Source organism: Corella eumyota, chromosome 3 (assembly GCF_963082875.1).
Source record: "Corella eumyota chromosome 3, kaCorEumy4.1, whole genome shotgun sequence".
NCBI classification, from domain to species: domain Eukaryota; kingdom Metazoa; phylum Chordata; class Ascidiacea; order Phlebobranchia; family Corellidae; genus Corella; species Corella eumyota.
Window position 1 is genome coordinate 5,056,911 of NC_137492.1, and position 17,831 is coordinate 5,074,741.

A 17,831-nucleotide genomic window follows, 5' to 3' on the forward strand; every position below is an offset into this window, starting at 1 on the left:
AGAATTTAAAATTATTAGAATTTAACACTTATATTTATTTAAAATATGGCAACCAACGGATTTAATGTACTTTTTGTTTTATGCACAACAGCGTTATTATTTACAGGTAAATTAATATCAAATACATATTTTTTTAAGGTTTAAATAATTTGTAAGGTTTAATAATTATTTTAAAGTATTTGTTTTTTAATAACAAAATTAACTTTGTTTTTTTTATAAAGAAATTTTGTTGCATGTTGTAACGCACGTATACATTAATTAAAAAACAAACTTAGAGCGTAAATATTATTCAATATCTAATAAAACTCAATCAACAAAAAAATTAAAAAATAGTCTATAATTGTCAACAATTTGTGGTTATTACGTGATAATGAAAGTCGTCATTAAAATTTCTATTCGCGGTTTCAACATTGGATTTGCCTAGGTATTTTGCGGGATTAATTTCGGTGGGTTTTCTTAAACTTTGTGTTTTAACAAAACTCTTTTGTCAAAATTCTTCGGAGTCTTAATATAACATTACGCTTTTTAAAGTATTACAGCTTGTAATATTTGGTAAATTTTGTAATTACCTGTTATAAAAAATATTTGAATATACTTTATTAAATATCATATTTTTCTTAAAAATATTATTAACAACTGTTTTAAGAAACAAATAAGCTTATTTTAAGACCACAAACTAAAACAACCTAAATATAAATATAAAGCGATAGTAGACTAAAAGCTATTTTTAATAATTTTACAGTCATGGCGAAGTTGCTACTTTTAAAATATTATAATCCGATTGTCCAGTGAGTAAAATGACTTTTTATTAAGCAGACAACACCCACTTTAAACTATTTAAAGATTGCAGACCACACATTACAATTAATATAAGAACCTGACTTTCCAGTAATTTAAGGCTAATGTGTTTTATGACTCATTTTCGATAAAACTTTAAAGTCAGCTTAAAGGAGTTAAACGGATTATACAATATACACATAAATATTTATTTGACCTATCCCCCGTTCTATTAGTTTAAAGCATATTTAGGATTCAAAATTGAAAGAATATTAGGTTGTTGTTTATTTATCTATTAAAATTATGTTTATTTGTACAATATTTTACAATACACAATTTTATTTATTTAGTTTGCGAAGGTACGCATGGTATTTACGACTTTGAGGATAAATTAGATTGCATGGTCAACCTTGAATGTCGTGAGCGCGGTAACTATGGTGATTATTGTTGCGGAAATTGCGAAGTTCGAGCTTGTTGCAACTCGTCGAGCCAACAAGTCAATTTTGTCGCCTGTCTAGACAAAAGAGAAGAAACGGAAAACTCAAACAATGCCGAGTAAGTAACTTGAACAAATTGTTTTTCCATTTCTCTCTAAGGGAATAAGTATTTTGAAAAAAGGTCAAACTACGTTGTTTTCTAAACAGATCTTCTAAAACTTTGCTGATTGTGGTCGGTAGTGTAGCAGCCTCTCTTATATTGGTTCTTGGCTTCCAGGGTCTATTTAAAAGATTTTGTTCGGAAAAGCGTACCCGGAGATCGAATACAGTTATCAATCCTGACGAAAATTCACATCGCCTTGAGAATGGTAAATATATTGAATAATAAAGAACAGGGGTATTTTTAGACAAATTTTCTTTGAATCCAATTTAAAATGCTTGTACTTGTTTTGTTTATATGAATTTATTCTATTTTTATGATTCGGAAATTTGCGTTTGGTATAATGTGATTACAATAAACTTTTCTCATTATACGAGACGATTTTTTCAGGTACTAATCGAATTTCGACAAGCAATATAGATAGAGATCTTCCATCTTACAGGGATTTGCATTTGCTTAAGAATTCGAATCGCACTGTTAGTCCTCCAAACTATTACAGTTTACCTGGAGTTATGGTAAGCTTATACTTTAATTAATTGTTTTCTAATTTTTTTTGTTAAAGAAAAACATTAATAGAAACACTACGGAATTTCAATAATTTTGTTGTCTACTAAAGCACACATTTACTGTAGTTTTAGAGTCAGTTTTGTTTACTCAGCAGCATTAAGTCTGATGCTTATAAGGTCACATGCAAAATAGCAAAAAAATTAAAATGTTTTGTTTGTATCTGACAATATATATTTTACTAGCAACCGATTACTGATTTTTGTTGATACTATAAAGGCTTAAAACATTTCTGAAACACCTAGACTTAACGCATCGAATGCCTTGTTAAAATACATCTTGGTACCACGTTAAACTAAATATGATTAAATCTAGTTTAATCCAGATAAAAATGTTGTTGATTATACAAGTTAACATATGGGTCAAAAGTTCTCTGAAATTGTTGAGCATGGCATAGTAGTTTTAAACATATCAATATATTTTATCGACTAAACAAACGCAAGTTGTGTTTTAAACGAGGTTGTAGTGCCCGTAAGGCTATTTAAATTGTGGTTTTTGAAGAATATTACCTTAAAATATTTTTGTCATTTTTAATAAAATTATCTTATTTTTTATTTTAGAATTCTGTTAAAGAAAGATCGAAACGAAATCACTTAAATATACCTGCAGACCCCCCTTCCTACTCTACCGTCGTATCTACCAAGTAAATATTAAAATGATAAAAAAAAAAATAATTTTTGAGTTGTAAATTTTGTGATTTTTATTTTTAACCTAGCAAATTTATCGCGTAATTATATTTTTTGTAAAATTTTTATTTTTTACTTTCAGTTTAAATGTACCAACTGTCTCAGAACATGTCGTCTGAAATTAAATCCGAAGTTCCACTGCTTTAATTTTTAATATCACAGTTACTGCGTTTTAGACCACTTTTAAAATATTTTATTTTCTTTTTTTTGTATAGATGTTCTTTTTGTTTCTTTACTGTTTTTAAAATAAAAATTTTCGAAAATATCTGTTTTCAATTATTTGTAAGGATCAGTATTTAACAAAACAAAGGTTTAACTTTTAATATTCTCAAACAAAGTTTACGCAAGAAAAATAAGATTAAAAAACGAAGTAAAAACACTGTTGTCAGATACTTTTTTAGTATACTGTGTTTTTTGTTATTGTCACATGACTAACCAATTACAACACGTTCTCGCTTTGTAAAGTTCGTTGTTGACAGATTTTTTATTGCATCAAGTTTATTGTCAAAAGAATTTGTAAATGAAACAATTTTTTTAAATTCTTGTAAAAATATAAAAGTATTGTTTTCTATAATTAGCTCGAGGTAGAACAAGGATGTCTAAGTTGTCAGACAGTGACAGTCTTTGTTGCGAAATTTTTTTAAAGTTTTTACGTTTAGACGTTAGCTACTAAAACTTCGCAATTCATACTTAAAAGTTTTTGTGCTTTCATTAAAATAACAATTATAAAATGTATTAAAAAAGTATTCATACATTTTAATGCAGCTGCAAAAAAGACATGAGAATTTTCAATATTTGAAACATTTTATATTACACGTTAGGAAATGTTACTCTATGTTTAGGTCGCACATTAGACCTTTCCATATTGATGATAAAGATATTCAAAAAAAAAATTATTTAAGGTTTTGGAACTACCTACATGGTTAACTACTTAATATTTTAATTTTGTATAATATTTAACTTGATCAACTAATTTTTTTAAAAAGGTTTTGGTAATAAAAAAAAAGCACACAAGTAAATGGAAGTGAAAAATGTAGACATACCTAAAACTAAAAAAAATTTAAACAAAACTGAAAATGACGAAGACTTTTACGACATTAGTCCGGATGAAGTTGTGAAAACAAAATCTTTATCGGAAAGTATTGGGGAAAGTTCGTTTGGGTCAGATCAAGATTTTCAACAGGTAAATATTTTTAATTTTTACAATAATGTATATTAAACAGTTTTTGTCATATTTATTTATCTTAAATGTAGCTGACTTCACAACCCTAAAGTATCACTTTTTATTCTTACTCTGTTCCTATGCCTTGTGTAGTTTTGGATATAATTATATTGTGTTATAATTAACCTGCTTGTAGGTTTTTGGTCTAGTACGAGATAAAACATCTTGTTTATTGGTATTATATACAGCATGGAAGCAGCATTAAATCAAACCCAGGACCTTGTGTACAGATACTGAGTATTCTAACCAATCTAACCCTTACATTACAGCATTGGTTAATGATAGTTAATTAGCCAGACAATAAGATAATCCCTATATGATTATTCTGTTAATTCTATGCTACATGCTGGAACAGAACATTTACACTAATCAAGTATCTTCTAATATTACTATAGATTAAAAATAATCAATAAACACATAATAATATTAAAAGATAAATACTAACACATGTCTCTTGTATTGATTTTTTATTATAAATCTATAACATCTAAATCAATTACTAAAACAACAATGTCTCTAGCATAATTACAAATTGCAAAATGTTATCTGCAATTTTGTATTGTTTATGTTTGTTTATAAATGTAAACACGACAGATTTACCGTTTCTAATATTTCCTGTTACATATTTTATTACTTTGAGTAACAAATTTATGTTATGTGTTATTGTTCATGTTAACATTTTTATTAACTACATATATTGTTTAATTTACTGTAGTCTAGGCCAGGTCTAGCATTTAATAATTGACTTAGTCTGAAATTGCTAAAAAAGCGAAGAAGAAAAACATCGCAATGCATTATTAATGAAAAGTTTCATTTAATTTAGTGCTTTTTTACAAGTAAAGTTAGGCTTTAAAGATTTAGGTGCTTTATTTAATACTGCGATTAGTTTTATCTGCAAAAATGCGTTTTAAAGAAAAGGTAAAACAATTTTGTTTAATTTAATGCACAGTCTGTAAATAATGGTTCTTAGTGGACATTATAGGTATATACCCTACAAAAACAAAACTGCAATTTGTGTGATGCGAGTATATTATTGCAGGCAAATATTTGTTTAATATTGTAGCCATATTATGACAAATAAAATCTTGACCATATGGCGGGCTATTAATTGGTTTGCAAAATAGTCTTTTTAAGCTAAAAATTCTTGCAAGAATACTTTTTTAATAAACTAACAGTTGCCTGTCACTAGAGGGTTAATATAGTTTAACTAGCTAAAATAAAATTAGTACTAATAACTAGAAAAAAATTCAACTTTAATTTAATTTTAGGTTGATGTGTTAAGACCGGATGAAGTTCGTTGGTTTTACTTCAGTAAAAAAAAAAACAAGTGGCGTCCTTTCGTTGGTTATGACTCAATAAGATTGGAAAAAGCTTGGAGACAACAACATTTAAAAAATGAGGAAAATATCAAAAAAGTTTGTGTCAGAGGTGGCATGTTTGAGGTAAAATTTTTAATTTTTGTAAATTAAATATTGCCGATTTATAAAAATAAAATAGTTTATTGATGGAATTGACTTATTTTACAAGTCTATTTTTGCTAATAAAATTACATTATCTATAAATAATAAAGCTTAGGTTATTTTGTATGAATACAAAAAATATATACTGTCATTTGAGATGTATGAGTAAATTATTGCTGGCAAATAATTTTGAGAATTGCCACCATATCACAACAATTTAAATCCAGAAGACTGTATGGCGGACTATCTAGTATATGCCATTGTGTAAATAATCTCGTTATGTTTAAAATCATGATAAAAATAAATTCAAATTTAAACTGTTACCTTAATTTTTTCTAAAACACGAAAATGTTAAAATGTTCTAATTTTTTTAAAGGTTGATGTGAAAAAGAAACTTTGTAATTCCATTTATTGGATCTCGGATGATGATCCGGTGATGCGGGGATCTTGGTTTTTCAAGGGAAACTGGCAACCACTGGATGAAGATCTTGCAGAGAGAATTGAGGAAGAGCATTTTGAGAGGTGGAAGGGGTGCAACCTGGAGCAAATTAAGGTGGTTTGCTGTGTATTCTTTAGTTTCTAAAATAATTAATTTTTATGTTTAACCCTTAAACAGTCAGTTATACTTTATTAAACTCAGTTTTTTGGTATTTGTTTTATGTTATAATACATATACGTCTTATATTCACATTCTTTGATTAAATTGTGATGTCATGTTATACCCTTATCCAGTAGGATGCTTATAGTACCTATACTTGCCTTTATTAAAATTAGCTAAACTGGCAATGTCTGCTCAAGTTTAAATTGGGGTTATATAAGGTTTACTATGATAAATACCGTTACACATAGGAAATCAATACAAATCATAGGAATTCAATTAAATAGAGAAATAAAAAAAAAACTTTTTTTAGGAGTTGCAAGGCGGTACAGTTATGCACACAGTCCAGTTAGAAGGATGCCATGTGGAATGGAGTAGCGTGACACATGTCTTGTTCTACAAAGATGCCACGGCACATCGTGCCATGCGAAGTTTCGCTCAAACCTTTTTAAGAGTTTCAAAAGTAGGTTTTTTCTTTTTTTTTTGAAATTTTTATTGCTATTTTATCATGTCATGATTTCTTAATCATTTTTTTGTATAATTAGGAAACAACAAGTGGACATTATCTCCACAGAGGATACAAGGAAGATGCCCTGGAAGAGGATGTCCATCTTCCGGTCAAAAACCTTGTGTTTGTAATTCATGGAATCGGATCAAAAAATGACAGGTAAATTTTTTTAAATTTTTTAAAAATTTTTAAAATATTAAAAGCCACTTTTTAGGTTTAATTAAATTTTTAAGGGTAGTTATGTTCCATTATATATAGATGTTAGCCATGTTAGAATACCCTTTCTACAATCCCATATTAAATTTAAATTTCTATTTTGATTATTTTAAAAGCAATTTGTTTTTATTTTTTACAAGGAGAAAGATAGTTCGAAATACGAGAGACTTTCGTGCACTTTGTAAAAACATGGAGAAAAAATATTTTGAGAACGATCGCTCAGAATTTATTGCAATTGAGTGGAGATCAAAGCTAACATTAGATGGAGAATTAGTGGATCTTATCACACCTAATAAGGTAAAATTATTGTCCAATCTTTTTTTTTTTTTTTTATGTTATATTTTTATGTTTAATTTTTTTAATGGAAAAAAAGATACAATTACCAACATGATGCAGTAAAAATAATGACGAAATTAAATTCATGGTTTAAAACCTGTTAAAATTTTAAAATATATTACATAATTTAACATTATAACATAACATGGTTGCTTAACCTTATAGTACCATTTTAATTTTTGGAGTTCGGAGTTTACAGCTTAAATTTGTAGAAATTTAACCGGCATGGTGTAGTAACCAGCAGCGTGGTGTAGTAACCGGCAGTGTGGTGTATGGGTAAAAACACTGGTTACACAACCATGAGGTAGTGGGTTCAATCCCCACTGTTCTCATGCTGTAGCGCCCTCGAGTAAGCCGCTATAAATGGTATAAACTCCTGCTGAGCCAGCACTTAATCAGCAGCATAATTACTCGGGCAATTAAAGGTCGGAGTAACTGATGTTACTCTATGTTTAGGACGCGAATTCAATCTTTCCACAAAGACATAACGATTTATACAAAATAAAAATTATTTACAATTTTTTTAATTTTTCTAGGCTCAGGGTGTTAGGAAATTTCTCAACAATACAGCAATGGATATTTTATATTATACAAGCCAGAAATACAGAGCAGAGATTGTTAATAGTTTGTGTTCTGAGCTTAACAGAATACATGACATGTACATGAAAAGAAATCCTCATTTTAATGGAAAGGTAAACAATTTTTAACATTATAAATTTTGTATTTTTTATTTCGGTAATCTTTGGTAATAATTTTTTTAAAAATGTCATAAATTTTATAGTTTATTAATTAATTAAATATTTATGTTATTCAGTATATGTGTCAAAATAAATAGTATTTTCTTACAATTTTTTTTAAGATTTGTGTTTTTGCTCATTCGCTTGGCAATGTCATTTTCCATGATATTTTAACCAAAACAAATGAAAATTTGCACAACAAAAAACATCAACGACATGTAAGTATTTTCTAATCCAACTTAAAAAATAATATATATAGATAAATTATTTTTAGACAAAATTTTGAAGTTTAGGATTTAGATGATTAACAGAAATTTTTTAATTTTCAACTTTTTTTTATTTTTAGAAATCTTCAGAATTTTTAAATTTCAAAACTGACATTTTTATTTCTGTTGGATCTCCACTTGGTGTATTTTTGTGTTTAAGAGGAATAAGTGGAAATAACGGGAACCTTGATGATGTCATTCCTACTTCACTGTGCAGGTAAAAGTTTTTCTAACTTAAAATATTGGTTTCCATTTTTTAACTATTGTAAATTTTACTTATTTTTAAACAATATTTTATTCAAGACTTGTTAAGTTTTAATTTACCTGCACACCACAAACTGCATTTTTTGAAGCCTTTTAAATAAAAACCTATTGGCTTATATAGTTTTATACCTGGGCTTTCATATAATTAGATAAATTACCTTTTACTTTTTGTAAAAATTAAACAATTTGATTTTAATGTTAAAAAATCAATAGGATTGTTTGTTTATTTTGGATATCAGATTTTTTAAATAGTTTTTTAAAGATAAAGGTTTTGTTCTCCAGGGTACACAAAACTGTACTAATCTATTATTTATTACACTTTCTAATGATACCTTATGTGTTTTTTTGTGATTAATATACTTGGCATGAACAAATTTAAGTGCTTAGTAAACAATACCTAAGTAGTTACTACTGGTATTGTTTAATTAGTAATAAATACTTTTACTCAATAATAAATTTTGAAAAAGTTTTGTCAAATTAAATTTCATTTAATAAAATTATTTAAAAACAATATATCTTTTGTTGCAGTCGAGTAATTAATATTTTCCACCCATGTGATCCTGTGGCTTATAGGTTAGAACCATTAATTGATAAACTCTATGCAGAAACACCTCCAGTACAAGTAAGTTATTAATACATGTTAATAGCCTGCACTACAGTCGATGTTTAAATTGTCATAATATGGTTGCAAGTCACAACTAATATGTGCATAAGTTACCCATGCACCACAAAGGGCAGTTTATTTATTTTGTAAGCCCATAAATTGAACATACACATATGTATTATCCACTAACCTCCATCATGTGTAGTTTTTAATAAGTTATTACGAACAGTCTGGTAGTGTGGCGAGCCGGTCATGGCGTCGGACTACGAGCTGAAAGGTTTCGGGTTCGAGCCACATCAATGACACACTATCCACTATTTAGCCCGGCATTTACGGATAGCTCAAACATGTCCTAATTGCACACCCCTACCCGATAAAAATGTCAAAAAATTTCTATACCCTTAACCCCCTAAAGGGGATATGAAAAGTTATTACAAACAACCTTAAATGTAAAACTATTTTGTTTTTTTTCTTGTTTTTAATTCGATTTGTGATAAGTTTGTTGCAATTTTTTGGTTTTAATTTTTAGATAAAAACATTTCAATCCAAAGAGGACGTGAATGACAACAAGGTCCTCCGACTTTCATCCTCCCAGGATCAGGATGAAGCAGAGGAAGAAAGTGAAAGAGCTGAGGATGAAGAAGAGAGTGAAAATGTGGAGGAGAAAAAAGAAGATGCAGGCTACATCAGGTGAAGATTTTAAGATTTTTCAATAAAAAATTTTTTATTTATTTATTTTTTTTTATTTTTATTACAATTTTTTTAAAAGATCTGTAGCGGGAGGTGCAGTTCGCATCGGAAGAGGTCTCTGGAGTAGAGCAAGAGGCACATCACCGCCATCCGTCGAATCATCTTCTTCCAATGACATTCCCCTGCCTTCTATTCTTCCCGATTCTTTGGAGGAACGAATCGATTTCGAACTCCAGGAGGGATTTACAGAAAGCAAGTTGGGTTATGGCCCCTTAACTTCACATACCTCATACTGGCAGAATCAAGATTTAGGGAAGTTTGTAATTTCTCAACTTAATCGATAAATTAATTCTTAATTTAAAGTCTTAAAGTTGTTGATTTAAATGGTGGTAAACTAGCAATTTAAAGGTTTTTAAAAGACTTTTGGTTTATTTTTTTTTAATAATATATATTAATCTAAAGTTAAAATCCCAATTAATATACTTAGAAAAAAAAAATTTTTAACTCTTTTTTTCTGTATTTATAAACTTTATATTTTGTAAGGGGACACTGAAATATTAAATTTAGACAAAATATTAGCAAATAAGTTGGTTTACTGAAAAATATTTTAAATTATTGTGTAACACAAGTAATTCTACATGTAGTTAAATTTTTTACTTACTTTTGTTTTTTTATGTTCTTCAGCAAAAAAAGCAATATAAAACCAAATATTGTATCGACTATATCTTTTTTGTGTAACAAAATTTGTAGATTGTTGTGTGTTTACAAATAATACCAAAGCCACTTTGTTGCTCTTACATTACCTTGTATTTTATCTTTTTTTTTTAAATGTTGGAGTCGACTTGTATCAATTTTTACTACCAAAAGTTTTCTACCAATTTTTTTTATCTGGTAAACCCAAATTGTATTTATTTTTATTCTGTATTGACAAGTTTAATTTTTGTTATGGTATTTCTTAGATTACTGTGATATTCTGTTCTTGCTTTATTTTAGAAAAACTTTTAAATATTTTAATTTATTTATGTAGATTTTCTGGTATTTATTTTTTTCACTTAAATAAAAGAGTTTCTTTTTCTTGGACTTTTACACTTTTTAAAACAAATTTTAGATAAATTCTGTTAATTTTAATAACGACACTTATTTATAGTTTTAAAGTTAGGTTTTTAAAATGGACAAAGTTTAAAAAAAATTAATAGGAACTACTTAGGGATTTTTTTTGCATATCTGTATTTGCTATAGCGATTTCACAGTTTTCCGGTAAAGTTAAAATAACAAAGTTAACAAGTTTTACAATTTTGTTATTGTTTAGTCAAACAAGTTAGTTTTGTAGGTCTTATTAGTAAATTAAAAGCAATAAAAGAATTATAAAGTAACAAAGTATGTGTAGATTATATTCGTAACGACAAGGCTTTAAAATTTTCAAATATTTTGTAACTTAGTTTTTTTTTTCGATATTTAGAAATTAATTTAAATTTTTGTTTTTTAGATTTTACCAGTGTTAAGACAAAAATCTGAAAATGGAAGAGTTTAGACAACTTTTTCTGCGCATGTGCAAAGAATATGGTAGTGATCCTCAAGAAGCAGTATTACAACGAATAAGTGACGTCTCCAATAAAGAAAACAACTCTGTTTTGGACTTATCAAACCACTCATTATCTATTGCAACGTGTACCGTGCTTGGGAAAATCTTATCTAACGATCTTATGTTTACAAGTTTGATTTTGTCTGATTGTATGCTGAATGAAGAAGGTGTCAAGTTGTTGCTGTATGGTTTAGCAAAGAATTCTGTGCTTCAAACAATGGATTTAAGAGGAAATAATTTAAGACAATCATCATCGGAAAGTTTGGGATATTTTTTCAAGGTATTTTCTGTTTGTATGTTGTATAAAATATTAAAACAACGTTTTTTTGTGCAAATTATTGATGTTGGATTTACCACTGTTCTTTCTGGATTTGGTAACAAAGGGATCTTTAGGCGAAATGCTAGAACAATAACTACTTAAGCTTAAACAATAATCTAACCAATACTGTTAACTTAACTTTTAAGGTTTCATAAAAAAGATAACACAGACAAATTAAAATAGGGTCAAAAAAATGTTTATAAAGTGTTATTAATATTTACTAATAATAAACACAACACTTAACTTACCAAGGCAAAAAAATAAACTAATTTTTTTTTACAGAATAATCACACACTTACAAGTTTAGTGTTGGAGTGGAATTCTCTTGGTGTATGGGAGGGTGCTTTCTCTGTTTTGTGTGAAGGTTTGTCAACTAACACCTCACTTCGCTATCTTGATCTTCGTAACAATCAAATTGACCACAAGGGTGCACAAGAGATTGCTAGATCACTAGCATGCAACAGGTATTTTTTTTAATTTGTACTATTTTTACATTATTTATTTTTATTTTAATAGCTGATAGCCTGTCCAATGGTTAGAATTACAACTGTCGTAATATGGTTGCAACTCTCAAAAAAATACCCTTACATCACAAACAGCAGTTTTTTATTTTGCAGGACTATAAATTGGACATACACAAAAATTTTTAACCTCTAAGCTTCATTCTATATCTGGTTTTGTTTAGCTGTAGGCTTTGGCTAGCACTAATTATGTTTCTATGTTTTTTAGTTGTTTATCAACTCTTGATTTAAGATGGAATAATATTGGTTTGGTTGGTGGAAGATCGATTGTTGAAATGCTTCATAAAAATAAATGTCTTACTCAGGTATATATAGACTTTAGTTTAAGATTTTAGTTTTTAGTTAAGACTTTTTTGGCAAGACTTTAGTTATTTTTTGGCAATTTTTTTTGGCAGGTCAATGTAGCGGGTAATAATGTACCCCATGATGTTGTAAGTGCGATTGAAATTGCAACAAAATCAAATGAAGGCAGTTTTCGGGTTACGCAGGAAAGTATGAGAAGAACAAACACTCTAAACAAGTAGTTTATTATAACATAATATCTTTCTTATATATCTGGACAAATTTATTTTTTATGTTTTTTTGTGCAAGATTTGTTTTTTTTTCCGCTAAGGAAAATTTTTTTAACAAAAAATAGTGATTCAAGTTTTAAGATATAAACATTTTATTAACAGGGAGATTGAGATTCTCAAAGCTGAGAAGAAAAGGCAGATGATGACATTAATGGATGATGTGGAGTTAACTCGAAGTCAACTCGACCTAACAAATAAGTCAAACTCACAAACAATTAACCATCTTCAAGGCACACTTGAGGAAAGAAAAGCCGCCTTAAATGCTCTCAGGTACAGTTAAGAAAATTTTTAGTTTGTTGTAAAGTGTAAGATGTCAATTCAATTTATTGTAGAGTTATCTATGAATATTGAAGCTTTGTTAACAATATTTTTATCTAATTTAAAAGCCTTATAAAATTACTGCTTTGTTGTTTTCGGGTAAATTATCATGAATATATATAACTTGTGACTGTATTACAACATTCAAAAAAATATGGCAATTTATATTTTGGTTTTGTTATCGGAATTTTTTTTTTCATTAGAGCTAAACTTGACATGTGTGAAGCATCGTTACGCATGAGCGAACAAAAGGTCAAAGATCAAACTAGTTTGTTGGAAATTTGTCGTAAAGAAAATCGAGAACTCATTAAAAGTCACGAGTCAGCAATGAGTCGAGAGAGAGATGATAAAAACAGAATTCAAGTAACTATGTTTTATATTCAGGGTTGTTTTATTTTATAATTTTTTTAACACTTTTTAGGTGATAGGTTTATATTTTACAAAAAAAGGGCTGTTGTGATGTTTTGTTGTTTTTAAGCTATTTGTAAACATTAGCTCAAAGGCAAATAGTATGGTATTGGTGCAGCTTGAACCCGAAAACTTTCGGGCTGTAGCTCAGTGCTATAATCGGTATACCAAACTACTAAACATTTTTTAATATTTGGGATATTAATTATTCATAAATTTTTTTTTATTTAGGATCAATTGGAACAAGACCTACAAGATTGCAAAGCAAGGTTAAAAGATTCACAGCAGAACAATAGTGATTTGGATAGAAAATGTAAAATGCAACAAGACCAAATTACATTGTTAAAAGAAAATATGGTGAACTTGAAAGCAGAACATAGGTAACCTCTTGTTAATTTTGAATTTTTTTGTGTTTAAAGGCATAGCATACCAATTAAAAACATTACTTTAATTTTAATAACCACTACATTGAATTTCTGGACTTTTGTACACTAGCTTAGCATGAATAATTGGTCTTAAAAAAATTAAACAAAAAAATGTTTAGATTGTTTCAAGTTACTAGTGAAGACAGACTTGCCAACGAACGAAAAAGAATGCAAATTGAGATAGAAGACAATAAAGAAAAACTAAACAGGGAGAGTGACCGCTTACATGCCGATGCCACGGCCACGAGGCAGGCTTGTGATGCGCAAATCATCAAATTGAAGGAGTCGTACGAAGATCTGATGAACGAAAATTCAGATTTGAAATCGAGAATAAATCAGGAAAGATGTGATAATGAGGAAAATATCAGAGAACTAAGAAAACAACTAAAGGATGAAGAGAGTGTAAGTTTATAAGTTGGCAGCATGGTGTAGTGGTAAGAACACTTGCTACACCACCATGAGGTCATAGGTTCATTCCCCACTGCTCTCCTGTTGAGCCAGCACTTAATCAGCAGCATAATTATCAGGCAATAATAATCTCTATAATATTCAAAACTGCTAAAGGCAACTCGAGACAGGGTCGGAATAATTTATGTTACTCTATGTTTAGGTTGCGCGTTCGACCTTCCTACATCAAGGATAAAACAAAAAAACAATAATATTAAAAAAAACGTATTTTGCAATACTATTATACCAACTATTGGGGGTTTTTCTAAATATTGTCAAAATTATTTACCAATTTTTTACCCACTGCACAACCTGCCTGATAATTTTACAAATGAAATGTTTTAAGGTTTCCGTGGAAAAATTGCAAGAAAAAATCCGAAACATTTCAACAGAAAAGTCAGAAATTTCCAAACATCTTTCAGTTACCTCGACCGAGTTAGCTGAGCTACAAGCCAGTAAAAATTCACTCTCGATTGAAAATGACGGACTTAAAAGAGCCCTGAACACAATTCAAAGACAACAAGCTAACAAGGAAATTGAAATTGAAGAAAGGATAGCATTTGTGAGAACCGATTATAAGAAAAAGTGAGTTTTGTTTTTTTGTTATTTTTTATTTAAATATTTTTTTAGGATTTATAAAAGTTACCTTTTTTCTGGATCAGTTTTTTTATATTTTTTTGGATAAGTGTGAGCTGTTGGTCTTTTTTAAGCTATTGGGGAAAATACTGGGCGTAAAACCCAGAACTTTTCGGGTTATACTTTGCTGCAATGTTTACAACACAACACTACAAGCAACTTAATATCTTAAACATTAAGTTATTCTTTTTGTTTAATATACACCTTAAATTGCCTATGCTCTTTATTTTTAATGTTAAAGACTCTGTCTTTAAATGCTTTTTAAGTAGGCCTATTAAATACTATAGATTTTCAAAATTGCCAGAAACACACAGAAAGTGACTATTTACCACACAGGACCACACAGAACGCGTTGACTGTTTTTATTCGGGGGATACTGTCATTTAATTTAAAAAGGCAAATACCAACATTGGGACACTTTTTAGTAAGCCCAGCCCTAACCCTCTTTTAAAAATACCCTTAGTTGCCCTAAATACAAAAAACAGTCTTTGCGATTTCGCATTTTTTTTTTTCTGTGTGGTAAATGTATTGTTCTTTATGGCATGTGTGGTCCTGTGCAGGACTGTCTATAATAATGACAAGTGTTTCACATTGAATCACTTCACCAGTGGTTTTACTCTAGAAAAAAAACCTTTGTTTCTTACAATTTCTCTTACCCTTTAGAATTTTAAGTCTTGAGGATGAATGCGCCCAAAGTTCTTCCCTCCGCGAAAAAGTCGTCGTTCTTGAAACAAAACTCGCAGAGCAAGCCTCTTCTTATCGAATAACTCTAGAAGAAAAAGAGCGCTTGCTCGAGCGTGCGGAAGAGAGCCTTCGTCAGGTAGAAAGAAGGGCGGAGCAAGAGAGAGAGGAGGAAAAAAGGCGAGCCGCAGCTCTGCAGACGGCAGTGTTGACCTACGTTCAAGGAGCAACCGGTTATAGCTCGCCAAGAAAAATGTAACAACTGTGACGTAATGAATAACGAGTAGACTAGAGATGTACTAAAATTAAACTCAACTTTCAAATATGCTCAAAATCTTTAAAAATTTTTATTTTTGTTTTAATATTTTAATTTTTAGGTTAATATTACGTCATTTTATTTCATTTAGCGTATCACGTGACTTGGTTTAACCTTTAGAAATCACAAGATCAATTCATTTAAGTCATTTATTAATCTATTTGCAAATACTTTACATAAATGTTTTTGTAGTTCAACAGTATTGGTGAACTAAAATAAACATTCAGTTGGTATTTCTATTTCAAGTTAAAATATTTTATATGTTTTTTTGATTGAAAAACTTTTTAAACAACTTAATTTTATAGTCAAACGTTTATTTTAAAAATACATTGTTTTATTTGTTGCTTAAAATGTTTTTTTTACTGTGATGATATTGGGCTTCAACGTCGATTTTTATTTTTTTACTTTTAAATAATTAATTTCACATTTATTTTACATAATAAAATGCACCACTGTAATTGACCATTTTATTTTGTTTAAGTATGTAGAAAGATCCGATTGTTGTTTTGGCTGCCAGTGTTTGTGCATGTTATTTTATTTAAGAAAGGGTTAGAAATATTTTTGCCTTACTTACTTTCTTACCCCTTCCAGCCTACCCTATCCTTTTACCCGCCTCGTCTTACTTATCTTTTTTCCCAACCTGCCTATCCCTTCCTCTTACCCCACCCCGTCTACCCTTTTCTCTTTTACGTTTAATAATGTGATACGATAAAAAGGCAGTAATGCCTGACATTTATTAACTTAGATTAAAAAATTGAGATAACCAACCTATATTAACGAAAGCACAATTTAACCAAAGTTAAGAGGTCCGATAATAATTTTGAAAATTTACTTAAAAGTTGAATTTTTACGCAAAAGTTTACTTCGTTAATCAACGATTAACGGTTTGGTGCCCACCTCTGCTGTGCGGATATGACGTCATCAAACAGCTCGACTTTACTCGAAAACATATCGCTACAAAGTTCAAAAGTATTTCCGATATAATTCCTAGAATATGGAATTCAAGTTACATGCCATTCGAATTGTTTTTAATCAGTGTATCACGTGATTTTTAAAATTTTTGGCTTTACGTCACATAATCACTTGCATAAAATACTTTTAAGCTTTCTAATTCAATATTATTTTAAAATTATTTTTTTTTAAATTTTTGTTGTATTTTTTACTGTACTCATCTTAAGCTTTAAAATCGATTTTTATTATTCTATTTTTAAATAATAAGTTTTCGCATTTATTTACACTAAAGTTGACCAAATTAATTTTTTTATTGAGTATGTAGAAATGATATAACAATTTTTATCAACCGTTTGGGTTTATAAATAAATTGCAATATTTTGTTATATAAAAAAAAACAATGTTGATTTTTAAAAATGTTATTGATGAAAATAAAAATCATGACTCACTTAAATAATTAAATCGCTCGCTTGTATTACATTACGTTATTCAAGGTGTGCCAAAAATAGTTCATTAATATAATCTTTTATTAAGCACAGGAAATTGAATGATGACGGCATTGATGTTGTTATAAAATAATATAAAAATTTAAATTTTCCAAGTACAACTTACTAAGAATTTAATTATTTGTAGTTGAGTATCAAGTTAATTGCCAATAGGAAGCAGTATTGATTTTAAATAGCAATTCGAATTACAAGATTAAGTTTGCAGCCGAAGTACGTGCGGCTTTTGCTGGACTTTGTAAACATGTCATTTATAAAGATACGAAGTATTAATGCCGATAATACGATGTGGTCGCCGGTAATTTTAAGAGTTCTTGCTCCTACAATATTCCCAGCTGTATTTCATGCCCTCGGGGTATACTTGAGAAGGCTTTTCGAACTCCTGAAGTCATCAAAAATAGCTGGCGGCCTAGTTTGTTTTATATAAAACCGATCGCCTGTTTTCGCTTTTCATAACAAGATCTGCACGTGTTGTTTTAGGTCATATTTTGTGGACTTGTTTTCGAGTTTCAATCAGAATTGGGCTTAATTTAAAACAACAAATAATTTTAAGAGGTTAATTGTAACAAATAACTTAGTTTTAGACAATTAATGTCAGCGACATTACCAAACATAGTCAACGTTAAC

The 17,831-nt window shown here is 29.0% G+C and overlaps 3 protein-coding genes across 3 annotated transcripts; all 3 read left to right on the forward strand.

Moving 5' to 3' along the window:
* Positions 1 to 2,883, forward strand: LOC145745856 (uncharacterized). The gene is made up of 6 exons (XM_082564030.1): positions 1 to 106; positions 1,128 to 1,332; positions 1,422 to 1,582; positions 1,765 to 1,889; positions 2,499 to 2,581; positions 2,707 to 2,883. Exons 1-6 carry the CDS (start codon positions 46 to 48, stop codon positions 2,741 to 2,743), a joined length of 672 nt encoding a protein of 223 aa, XP_082420156.1. The 5' UTR covers positions 1 to 45; the 3' UTR covers positions 2,744 to 2,883.
* Positions 2,884 to 3,620: 737 nt separating this feature from the next.
* Positions 3,621 to 10,418, forward strand: LOC145745158 (phospholipase DDHD1-like). Its single transcript, XM_082563158.1, has 12 exons — positions 3,621 to 3,807; positions 5,115 to 5,288; positions 5,683 to 5,859; positions 6,218 to 6,367; positions 6,450 to 6,571; positions 6,769 to 6,925; positions 7,501 to 7,656; positions 7,824 to 7,919; positions 8,048 to 8,184; positions 8,760 to 8,853; positions 9,365 to 9,525; positions 9,605 to 10,418. The coding sequence occupies exons 1-12, from the start codon at positions 3,643 to 3,645 to the stop codon at positions 9,867 to 9,869; spliced, it is 1,854 nt and encodes a 617-aa protein (XP_082419284.1). The 5' UTR covers positions 3,621 to 3,642; the 3' UTR covers positions 9,870 to 10,418.
* Positions 10,419 to 11,035: 617 nt separating this feature from the next.
* Positions 11,036 to 15,850, forward strand: LOC145745143 (leucine-rich repeat-containing protein 45-like). Its single transcript, XM_082563140.1, has 10 exons — positions 11,036 to 11,387; positions 11,709 to 11,890; positions 12,156 to 12,252; positions 12,343 to 12,467; positions 12,622 to 12,789; positions 13,041 to 13,200; positions 13,477 to 13,625; positions 13,790 to 14,072; positions 14,464 to 14,702; positions 15,417 to 15,850. Exons 1-10 carry the CDS (start codon positions 11,043 to 11,045, stop codon positions 15,691 to 15,693), a joined length of 2,025 nt encoding a protein of 674 aa, XP_082419266.1. The 5' UTR covers positions 11,036 to 11,042; the 3' UTR covers positions 15,694 to 15,850.
* Positions 15,851 to 17,831: the final 1,981 nt, after the last annotated feature.